The following is a 9,339-nucleotide window of genomic DNA, read 5'->3' as shown; positions in this document are numbered from 1 at the left end:
CGGCGATTACTTCACTATTTCAAGTGCTAGCCCAAAAAGAGTTCGCATGCTTTACCTGCAAGTTTCACACATTCAACCCTCTTAAGCTTGTTGAATTCTAAAACCTATGCAGTTTCCCTTTAAACAACACATCTGTTTTTGATATCAGCAGAGCTTATACAATGCTGTCACATCACTTGAATGAAGTTTTCTTTTAAGACTTTTTCAACTGCTCTCAGCATTAGTCCGTGTGCCTATGCTTGATATGAACAGCTACATTATGTGGAAGGAGGTAGGTTCTAAACGTAGACAGAGTGTTGCTGAAATTCTATGCAATTAGCCAGCGATGCAATGAACAAAGTGCAAAAAATGTTACAAGTCATATTGATCATGATTGTGCCTTTGTTAAGTGCATGTTAGGTGTGGTCAGAGGCTTGAGCACCACTGCAAACACCTACGCTATTGTAAGCATGCTGTGACCATGTAATTTTGATGGCTTGCCAGCAACACGACATTCAGTGTTTTAAATGCTTTATTCTGCCTGCGCTGACTTTCCTTCCACTGCTGCAACAAGACGCTCCAGCAAAGCCATCTTTTTGTTGAACCGCTCAGCCCTCTCCTTTTTGGCCTCCTGAAAAACATTCAGGAGTGCGTCCACAGAATTGTCCTTCCTGCGGCGCCTCTTTTGGGGTGGGGCCTCCTGGTGCTCTTGTGCGGGTTCTTCTGCCTCGTGGTGGCCGCTGGGTTCCGAGTCAGGAGGTGTGCTGAAACAATCGCCCTAATGTTGAAAGCATTGTTTTCTGAAATTTCTCAACAATGAAACTTGAGCAATCTTACCTTGCATTCTCGCTCTGCAAGACCTGTCCAGGGGCTAACAGAAATGTTGGCTTAATGTGGTGCTCACGTTCGAGCACCTCAGCTAGCTCCCTAAAAAAAATGGGAAGCTTTATGAATGGCATATAAAGTAAATCCACAGTAGCGAGATCAGTAAATGGGATAATGCAGCTCAAAAATAAACTGAACAAAGTGTTTAAAGCAAGCCTCAAGTCTGTTTGTCAAAATGTTTGCAAGTAGATTAATTCTCCTGTACCCACTGTACAATATGCTATCGTTTAGATACATATGTACAAAAAAATACGCACTCTTCATGGTCGCAAGAAACTCGTGAATGGCCAGACGAGTTATTTTTTGCCTGTGCTCTTTTATAGGCCCTTTCGAGGCTCTTCCACTTGTTTTCAGCTTGTAGAGGGCTTATACTGCAACTGAACTCCTTGTTCAGTGCTTCAGCAATGGCTTGCCACATTGCCCTCTTTGTCCTACAGATAGGGATCATAAAAAAAATGATCAATTTTCATGAAAAAAATAATTGCTCTGTGTGAAGGGTTCTCAAAATGTCTGACATGTGAAGGACCACTGAGGGTATTTAGGGGCTCCTGCACTGATTTGATGGCCTCCAGTAAGAACTTGCATGCCACATGAAAAACTGTCTTTCTCAACAGTTTCTCACATGATCGAACCCCAACACTACTGTTTGCTTACAAGAAATAAAGCTTACCGGAAGCCACCTTTTTTCCCAAGCAGTACCTTCTTCGCCTTGTAGTGTGCGATTAGGAACCGTCTCCTCCTCACGGGCCACAGTTCACTAACTTCCTCCTCGGGTACTACATCGGGCACTTCCCCCGGGACATCCTGCTCAGCTTGTGCCGCACCGCACGCTGCTGCCAGCGAAGGGGTGCTGGCAGTGCTAGTATTTGGCTGCTCGTCCGCGAATACAACCGTCATAACTTCCCCGCCTGCGTGACGAGTAGAAAATTGTTCAGTGCAACATCGTAATTTAGTCTCTGGTGCTGCACCAAAATACTGGATGTACAAAATTGAAGTTTTTCTTTTGGTCAAACGCAGTGCATCCCACCAGCGCAAACACAAAGACGCTCAACTGTTTAGATGCATGCCTAAACAATTACAAATGCGGGATCAAGAAAAACGCACAAAGACACTCAATTATTTAAATGCATGTCTAAAGAATTACAAATGTGGGATCAATAAAAGTAGAAAATGTAACCACTAAACACTTGTACACGCACAGACTGCCTTTGTCTACTCGGAATCATCGTGCGCCACATATTTTCTGGAAGCAGCTAAGGTGTCAAGAAGAAATTGAATCACGGCTAAGGATACAATCAGCGCGCTCAGTTAAGCACACATGCGCAGCGAAACATTTCCTTCGGGTTTGACTTTCTGAACGAAACACTTCATGCACCCATGTGTTGCATGCAACATAGATCTACCGTTCAAACGGCCAAAACATACCTGATGTCTTGCAAGCATAGCCATTCTCTTGACGAACTCGGCTGCCATCTTCATTAACGATCGGCGTTAATTTCGTCAATATGCCGCTGATCGCGACACATATGCTGCCGTCGTCTGCTGCCATGGCTATTCCGGAAAAGTAGCTCTGCACGACTGGCACCAGCTCTAAACGCAGTGCAGGATCTGTCTGAACTAGGCGTGCACGACGCCGGCACTTGTTTAAAACGAACGCCTTAGTTCAGAGGGCGCCGCGCTGCACTGCCAAAACGAATGGCCGAGTGCGGCACCACATGAACTAGTTCCAGCAGTGCAGGTAAATCGAACAGACCTATAAATACCCCCGAAAGCAGAAGATTTGACAGCCGTCGCCGTAGCTCAGAGGTAGAGCACCGGACGCGTAATTCGGAGGTCGTGGGTTCGGATCCCACCGGCGGCAGTGGTTGTTTTTTCTTCTGCTTTTCTAATCAATTAGCTTTAAGCGATAACATATTCAGTAATATTCTAAATTGATCAACACCACAAAATAAATAAATAAATTAAAAAATCCCCTGTGCCCCTTGGTTTCTGTGGCTGTTGGCTTCCTTAATATTTATAACGAGCCCCTCATCCCCTTCCCTTGTTTGCCCCAGTGGGACAAGGGACAGACAAACGGAACATAGCCACCATTGGATGCAGCGCTGGGTGCTAGAAGGAAGTTGTGTCTCACTGTTGTCACTATCTCATTTCTGTTATTGTGTTCAGTGTAACTGCAGGTAGAAGTGTCAGTATTTTAATGCTTTTAAGTTGATTTGTTACATAAGAAATAAACAATAAAGCCAAACTATATATGGGAATGATTCCGATAAATTAATGCATCCTTATTGGTGTAAATCTAAATATTGTTTGTTTCCGTCTTCTGTGTACATCCAAATTATGTCCTGCTGTTCTGAGTAAGATTTGAGATAAGAAAATTGTGTAACCTTTTATATTGTGAATACAGGTTGTCGAGGGAAGGCGGAAGCTGTTGAGGCAGGCAAGCTACCCTGTTAAGAGGCGACACCAGAAGGCCGCTCAGCACAGCCCACAAGAGGAAATCAACAGTGACTCTGCACAAGCCATGGACATGACATCAATTCATGTCCGCTGCAATTGTGGACGCAGTGTTTGCCTCCGCCATCGCCAGATGTACAGAGCGACCTTGGCATGAGGCTGAAATTCACCTTATATGATTGTTATAGGAACCGGTCACAAAATCTTCTACGAACCGTAAGAGCGCGAGCGATACCCATACCCGCGGCCGCCTCGCGTGGCAGTCCAGTGCCGCCGTTTTGCCGCGCGTCCCATAGGTGGCGCCACAGCTCTCTCAAAATGGTAGATTTCAATTTACCCGCCGTATTCTGGTCTATACATGATTTTAGTTTCGATACATGGGCGCCGCCATTTTTCCCGACCCTAGCGCCGTCTAGTGCCGACGCCATTTTGGACTGATAAACGCTGCCGTCGCTCTACCGTCGCTGCAGGTGTGTGAGATACTAGCGGAGCAACGAATTGCTTACTCATCGATATCCGCTCGCTGCACGCCTTTGGAGAATTCATTGATTGCATCTGCGTGGGTGATATGGCGCTAGCGACCGCAAGCGCCCGCAGCAATCGACAAGGAGCCGACGATTAGGCATCGACGGAGCCAACAATCAGCATCGGTAAGTGTTGTGCTCCCAGTTCACGTGTGTAGTTTTTGTAGCCGGTTTTCTTAATAGTAAAAGTGACACGCCGTACGCTGAGAACGAAAGTGGCAAATGCGATCCAAGAGCTAGGGTTCAGAAACCGAAAACATCATTTAAAATGGACTAAATTCGTTCGTAAACTGACGCTCGAGCGACTACAGCGAGCAACGTGAGCGAGCCGAAACTGCTGCCACTCATTGCTATGTCGGCGTTTGCTGTTGTACGCGCGTTGAAACGGATGAAATTCAGTCGCTTCTGCTGCTTGCGTCTTGAGTGCTCCCGCTACGAGCCAATTTATTGAGAGTAGGCCGCCGCGGTGGCTCGGTGTAACGCTATGGTATGCAGACCTGATAGACTCGGACTCGATCCCGGCCGCGGCGGTCGAATTCGATGGATGCGAAATTCTAGAGGCTCGTGTACTGTGTGATGTCAGTGCACGTTATAGAACCCCAGGTGGTCGAAATTTCCGGAGCCCTTCACTACGGCGTCGCTCATAGCCCGAGTCGTTTTGAGACGTTAATTTTATTGAAAACTACTTGCCTCCTCAGCTACTGCGCCGTTGCCAGCACCAATCGTTTGAAGACCAATGGAGTTTGAATTAACTAAAATCAGAGGTTGATTGATAAGCCAAAGGTATGTTATTACAACGTAAAAAGGAAACCAAGCTGCTGAGTCAGTGTTGCGCTTTAGAATCTAAGGCAGAGGCACTGCTGGAGTCGTCGTAACATTCGCTATGTGTAGTGTGAGCATTGTAGCTGATCAAGCTGTTTATGTTGCATTTGATGTGCCGAAAACGAAATCATGTATACCATGTATGGCAGACAGCAGGGCTAGTTGCTAGTTGTTGCATGTGCTGGATGTGAAGGGCCCTGAAGAAACAAGCCAGAAGACTCATAGCTTGCATGCATGCCGTACTGTGCATATTTTCCTAGTTTTATGTTCTGTGAATGTCCCTTTTTATTGCAACAAACTGCGGGAAAAAATATATTGACCAAAGAAACGATGACACAGAGTGGACAAATGCTGGCCTGTGTCGTCGTTTCTTCGATGTTTTTTTTCTCGCTCTTTGGTGAAATGGATTTTTAACAAGTCACCCTACTATTACTCATTTTTCTTTCAGATGGCGGCACCTACGTGCACCCCATGCTGATGACTCAGTGGATAGACGACATGAAGCTCTGGCCAGATTTGTCAAGTGCACATATTGTGTGTTACTTACTGAAGACAAAAGCTTGTGACCTCGAGCAAGCTGAAGCATACAAGAGCCTAGACTCTTACAATTATGTGCAGAGTGGCTCGGTAGGCCAAGTATTGTGCCACAAGATGAACCAGGATATCGTGTGTCTCAAGGCAGAGGTGCGGCCCTCTCAGGCCATTAACAAGACACCGTGGAAAGCTTGGGCCTGCATCAGGAAAAGCGGACAAGTGCTGACTGCCGGCTGCAACTACATGGCAGGCAAGGCACGTGTATGCAGCCATGTGGGTGCACTTCTATGGAAGGCGGAGATTGCTGTACAGCGCGGCCTGACAGGGAGCTCATGCACAGATGAGGCGGCAGCCTGGAACAGAGGCACCAAAAGGAATGTTTAGCCTGCCCTCATTGATGGCATTGTGTTCAAGCTTCAATGCACTGCCGAGCATCTTGACAGCACAAAAAAGCCAAGACCAACACGCAAGATAAAACATTTTGGCAGCAGAGAGGATCTCTTAGAGTATGTAAACAAGTCTCCTTTCCGGGACGTGTTCAACATACCTGGTAGGTACCCAGGTGGAGCATTCTGCTGAGCTGGCCCATTGTCGCCTCAAAAAACTGAAATGTTAGCTTATGTTAATAGAATTGCATGCTGATACCCACTGACGCAACTTGATGTGAAGTATGGTTCAGTACGGAATTACACGTGATAATAACATCTTGAATACATAATCAAGCAATGTAGATGTTCAGGTAACATAGTTTTATTGTTTCATGCAGGCACCCTCCTTGAATCTACATTACATGCTACAAGGAGGAAGATGGAGGACCAGCGGGCCACCCAGACAAATGGAGACACCCTGTCTCAGGAAATTGAACGTCCAGCAGAAAAGGTAAAACAACAGTAATTTACAGGCTTTTACTTGAGCTGTGTCTGGCCCATGTGGGAAAAAGGATGTGAGGGAAATTCAGTTTAGTTTTAGCTGTCAAAAAAGTAGGGGCATAACAATACTAAAAAAGAGTTGTAAAGTGCATTATTGCCAATAGTTCGAGAGAGTTACAGTGCACAGGTAAGCTTGCTTCATATTTTGCGGTATGGTGATTAACAAGTTGACTCAGTCATGCTAAATGACTAGCTGCAAAGTAGTTGCCAATACTGCAGTGGCTGCAGAAAATTTGTAGCTTCTGTGAACATTGCCTGTGTTTCTTGCTGGAAAGTTGCAAAACATGCTACAGGTGGTTAGCAGCAGCACGAAATGTAGCAACCACTTCTGAGCCGACTTTAGCTTAGCTGCTTCTTAGCAAAGCCACACAGGCGCTCTTTATTTTGAACAAGTGATTGACAAGCAACCTCAGTATTTGTGTTCCTTTCTGTAATTTCTTGCACGTTTAAAACTGTTTTCATCCCTTTCACACTGAGGTTTATTCAAGGTGATTTGTTTGTCTGTTTAGGTTGCCCTAGCATCAGCCTCTGCTGGGACTGTAGAAGATTTGCCGGAGCGCCAGTTTCAGAATTTGAAATAACCCTGGGAAGACCTCTTTGTCACCTCAGCCTGGCTGACATGATCAAAGCCGGAAAAGAAAATCAGCCGGAAGTGCTTTCAAAGCTAAAAAATCACAATGGCCACCTCCTTGAATATTGAAGCAGCTACAAAAAAACAAAGAGAATGCACTGCCTGGTCTCTTCATCGTAAAGGCAGAATAACTGCTTCTATATTCAAGGAGGTGTGCCGCTCAAAGCAGCTTAATTGTTCATCATTGCTGGCTAAAATATTCAATACTACCACAATTTACAGTCCGGCCATCCGGTATGGCATAGAGTTTGAAGAGCTGGCAAAGGCTCGTGCACTTGCTGCCTTTAAAACACAGCACATAAATGGCAGGCTAGATGATACTGCCGAAATATCCGTATCTTGGCTGCAGTCCAGATGGGTCATTGCATTGTGACTGCCATCCTCCAGCGCTGCTCGAGGTCAAGTGTCTGTACACACTCCGTGATGTGCAGCCAGATGATTTGGTGAGAGCAGGGCAAGCAAAGCCAGACTTTTGCTTGGATGCCACAGGCTCATTGAAGGTTACGCACAAGTACTACTACCAGGTTCAAGCACAACTGCACTTGAACCTGGTGGGCAGCACTATGTGCTACCTGTACTTGCACGTAGACAAGGGAGGGATGATGATTACAGTAGAGAAGGAAGAGGCCTTTATGGACACTCACGTAATTGCCCTAGAAAGTTTCTTTACAAAAATAGTGCTGCCTAGGCTGTGATTGGAGCTTGGCTAGTTATGCAGCACATGGTGATGGCAGTAGGGAATTGCCAGTCTACAAGTAAACAATTTAAGGTATCTTGCATATGATGTGCTTGGTCATGTATTCTCACACCTCAAAGTTGAATGTTTTGCTTTGAATACAAGTCAGACAACTGCAATATATCGGCTGTAGTTAAGCGTTTATTCTTCACACTTCTTTTTGATTAGAGGACATTTCAAGTTGCATAGCTCAGCACATACAAAAACAATTCTGTTTATATGTTTTTTGGACTTAATCGCCAGTGCGTGCTTGCAGATCCTATAAGTCTTTATACGATTTATGGCCCTTTCAACATGTATTCGGACTGATGCGATTCTCCTAGTCATTGTGACATCTTCTTCTGACAGTTGAGTCTTTCCTAAAAGTGAAAAGAATGTTTTTGAGTACTCTAGAACAAGAACAGCGATGCTGTACTGTAGTGAAAAACGCTCACCCCTGGTGAAGGCTGGTGTATTCATATTTATGCCTTGTGCTGCCAGGTGAGGTTCTAGCTTGAAGCCTCTGTCTGCCAGAATGTTATCACCTGGAAGAAGGTAGTCCTCTATGCCGCATGTTCTAACGATGTACTTGTCCGAGGCCCTGCCACCATACACATCGGACGCGTACATTATTAGGCCGTTGGGAGCTATCACTGTAAGAAATTTTACAGTATTTGACCCCTTGTAAGGACTGTAGCATTGTGCTCTTGCGAGAAGCTTTTTAGGTCTTTGCAATTGAGCCTCAGTGCAATCGAAGATGCACGTTGTTCGACCGTGGCCACTCTTCACGAAGCTTTGCGGCATGCTGTCATACACAGCTGTCCGTGGCAACCAAACGACAACGTCCTCCATTATTTTTTCCAGGTTGCAAAGCATATTTGCAAATATTTTAGATACGCTTGCTACTGATACCTCGAACCTTCTTGCAAGGTCTGCGCAGAGGAGGCCGAGTCTGAGCCTCATTAGAGTCAGGAGCAGTTGTTCTTCGGGGCTTAAAACCCTTGATACTTCTGCTTCCATTTCTTTTAGCTTCGAAACGAGGCTGCTAAAAACTTGAACAGGGATCCCTGTGTAAAAAAGTATGTCTTGTGGCGTGAGGTACTGGGAGTGAGTAAATCGCAATGCAGGAGAAGTGTTTGAGTGATGTGCGACTGCGTATGTGTGATCTGTTGGTGTCTGCTCCCACTGTGTGTAGCTCTCCTTTGTCTCGACCTGCAATGAAAAACATTAAGTCAAAATCACATTCTCAAAGCCATTTTTCCAAAAAAGCAGTACCTTCTTTCTATGGGGAATTAACATATCATTTTCTTGGTCAACCACCTGTTTTCAGAGAAGCAAAATAATAAAATACAGTGTGATGCCTCCTGAATGCGGGGAAGTTCAATAAATATACGTGCATGCACACTCACGTCATCTTCATATGAAGGCAGCATGCCAGCAGAAGCATCATCAACCTTTTATGGGAGAAAAGCAACAGCCAGCTTTCTTTCATCTGCAAGCAGCTAAGAAAAAAATGTGAGCTTACATTCAGTTCACTGCTTAGAAGTGTGCCGCTCGAAACATTTTGATGAAAAGGAAGAACCTCCTAAAGAAAAAGCAAAACAGTGAATCCAGGCTTCTAATTTGCAGTATCCCAGGTAGCACATGACAGAGGGCCAATATTGGAATACTGTTGGCAAAGCATGGCCCTAAGTAGGCCCAGAGTTCCCAATGAGTTTCCAATATTGGTTGTGCCACTCCTTAGCACATCCAACAATGGCCCTGGTTGTCCGTCGCTTTACCAGTATTGGCTGAGCGATCATTAGATCCTGGCTATCATGGGCCAGGTTAGCCAGGATTTTCCCACTGTTTGCCATTGCTGGCTGT

At 45.4% G+C, this 9,339-nt stretch overlaps 3 protein-coding genes, 1 long non-coding RNA gene and 1 pseudogene across 4 annotated transcripts; 2 read left to right on the top strand and 3 right to left on the bottom strand.

Moving 5' to 3' along the window:
• Positions 1–511: 511 nt before the first annotated feature.
• LOC149370338 (uncharacterized) lies at positions 512–2,413 on the bottom strand. Its single transcript, XM_089583094.1, has 5 exons — positions 2,290–2,413; positions 1,535–1,772; positions 1,122–1,295; positions 817–906; positions 512–743 (listed from the first exon to the last, which is right to left on the bottom strand). The coding sequence occupies exons 1-5, from the start codon at positions 2,411–2,413 to the stop codon at positions 512–514; spliced, it is 858 nt and encodes a 285-aa protein (XP_089439220.1).
• A 972-nt stretch (positions 2,414–3,385) lies between these two features.
• On the top strand, positions 3,386–6,092 carry LOC149370337 (uncharacterized). The gene is made up of 5 exons (XM_089577581.1): positions 3,386–3,430; positions 3,941–3,968; positions 5,113–5,543; positions 5,652–5,748; positions 5,965–6,092. Exons 1-5 carry the CDS (start codon positions 3,386–3,388, stop codon positions 6,090–6,092), a joined length of 729 nt encoding a protein of 242 aa, XP_089433707.1.
• Positions 6,093–6,125: 33 nt separating this feature from the next.
• LOC149370336 (uncharacterized) lies at positions 6,126–7,453 on the top strand (annotated as a pseudogene).
• A 189-nt stretch (positions 7,454–7,642) lies between these two features.
• On the bottom strand, positions 7,643–8,576 carry LOC149370335 (uncharacterized). The gene is made up of 2 exons (XM_089577571.1): positions 7,929–8,576; positions 7,643–7,650 (listed from the first exon to the last, which is right to left on the bottom strand). Exons 1-2 carry the CDS (start codon positions 8,491–8,493, stop codon positions 7,643–7,645), a joined length of 573 nt encoding a protein of 190 aa, XP_089433697.1. The 5' UTR covers positions 8,494–8,576.
• Positions 8,577–8,626: 50 nt separating this feature from the next.
• Positions 8,627–9,057, bottom strand: LOC149370334 (uncharacterized). Its single transcript, XR_016285710.1, has 3 exons — positions 8,999–9,057; positions 8,883–8,927; positions 8,627–8,793 (listed from the first exon to the last, which is right to left on the bottom strand). It is a non-coding gene; the product is annotated as an uncharacterized LOC149370334 (long non-coding RNA).
• Between the last annotated feature and the right edge of the window lie 282 nt (positions 9,058–9,339).

Source organism: Amblyomma mixtum, chromosome 1 (assembly GCF_055824585.1).
Source record: "Amblyomma mixtum isolate Tamu chromosome 1, ASM5582458v1, whole genome shotgun sequence".
Classification (NCBI taxonomy): Eukaryota; Metazoa; Arthropoda; class Arachnida; order Ixodida; family Ixodidae; genus Amblyomma; species Amblyomma mixtum.
The sequence above is the reverse complement of the archived record's forward strand: the minus strand, read 5'-3'. Positions and strand labels throughout refer to the sequence as shown.

Bases quoted from the DNA above. Each gene is read 5' to 3' on its own strand.
- LOC149370338 (XM_089583094.1), bottom strand. From the start codon at position 2,413: ATGGCAGCAGACGACGGCAGCATATGTGTCGCGATCAGCGGCATATTG. The intron at 1,773-2,289 runs GTATGTTTTGGC...CTCGTCACGCAG, and splicing joins CTATGCTTGCAAGACATCAG to GCGGGGAAGTTATGACGGTT. The intron at 907-1,121 runs GTGCGTATTTTT...CATTTTTTTTAG, and splicing joins GTTTCTTGCGACCATGAAGA to GGAGCTAGCTGAGGTGCTCG.
- LOC149370337 (XM_089577581.1), top strand. From the start codon at position 3,386: ATGGACATGACATCAATTCATGTCCGCTGCAATTGTGGACGCAGT. The intron at 3,431-3,940 runs GTTTGCCTCCGC...GCCGACGATTAG, and splicing joins GCTGCAATTGTGGACGCAGT to GCATCGACGGAGCCAACAAT. The intron at 5,749-5,964 runs GTAGGTACCCAG...TGTTTCATGCAG, and splicing joins GGACGTGTTCAACATACCTG to GCACCCTCCTTGAATCTACA.
- LOC149370335 (XM_089577571.1), bottom strand. From the start codon at position 8,493: ATGGAAGCAGAAGTATCAAGGGTTTTAAGCCCCGAAGAACAACTGCTC.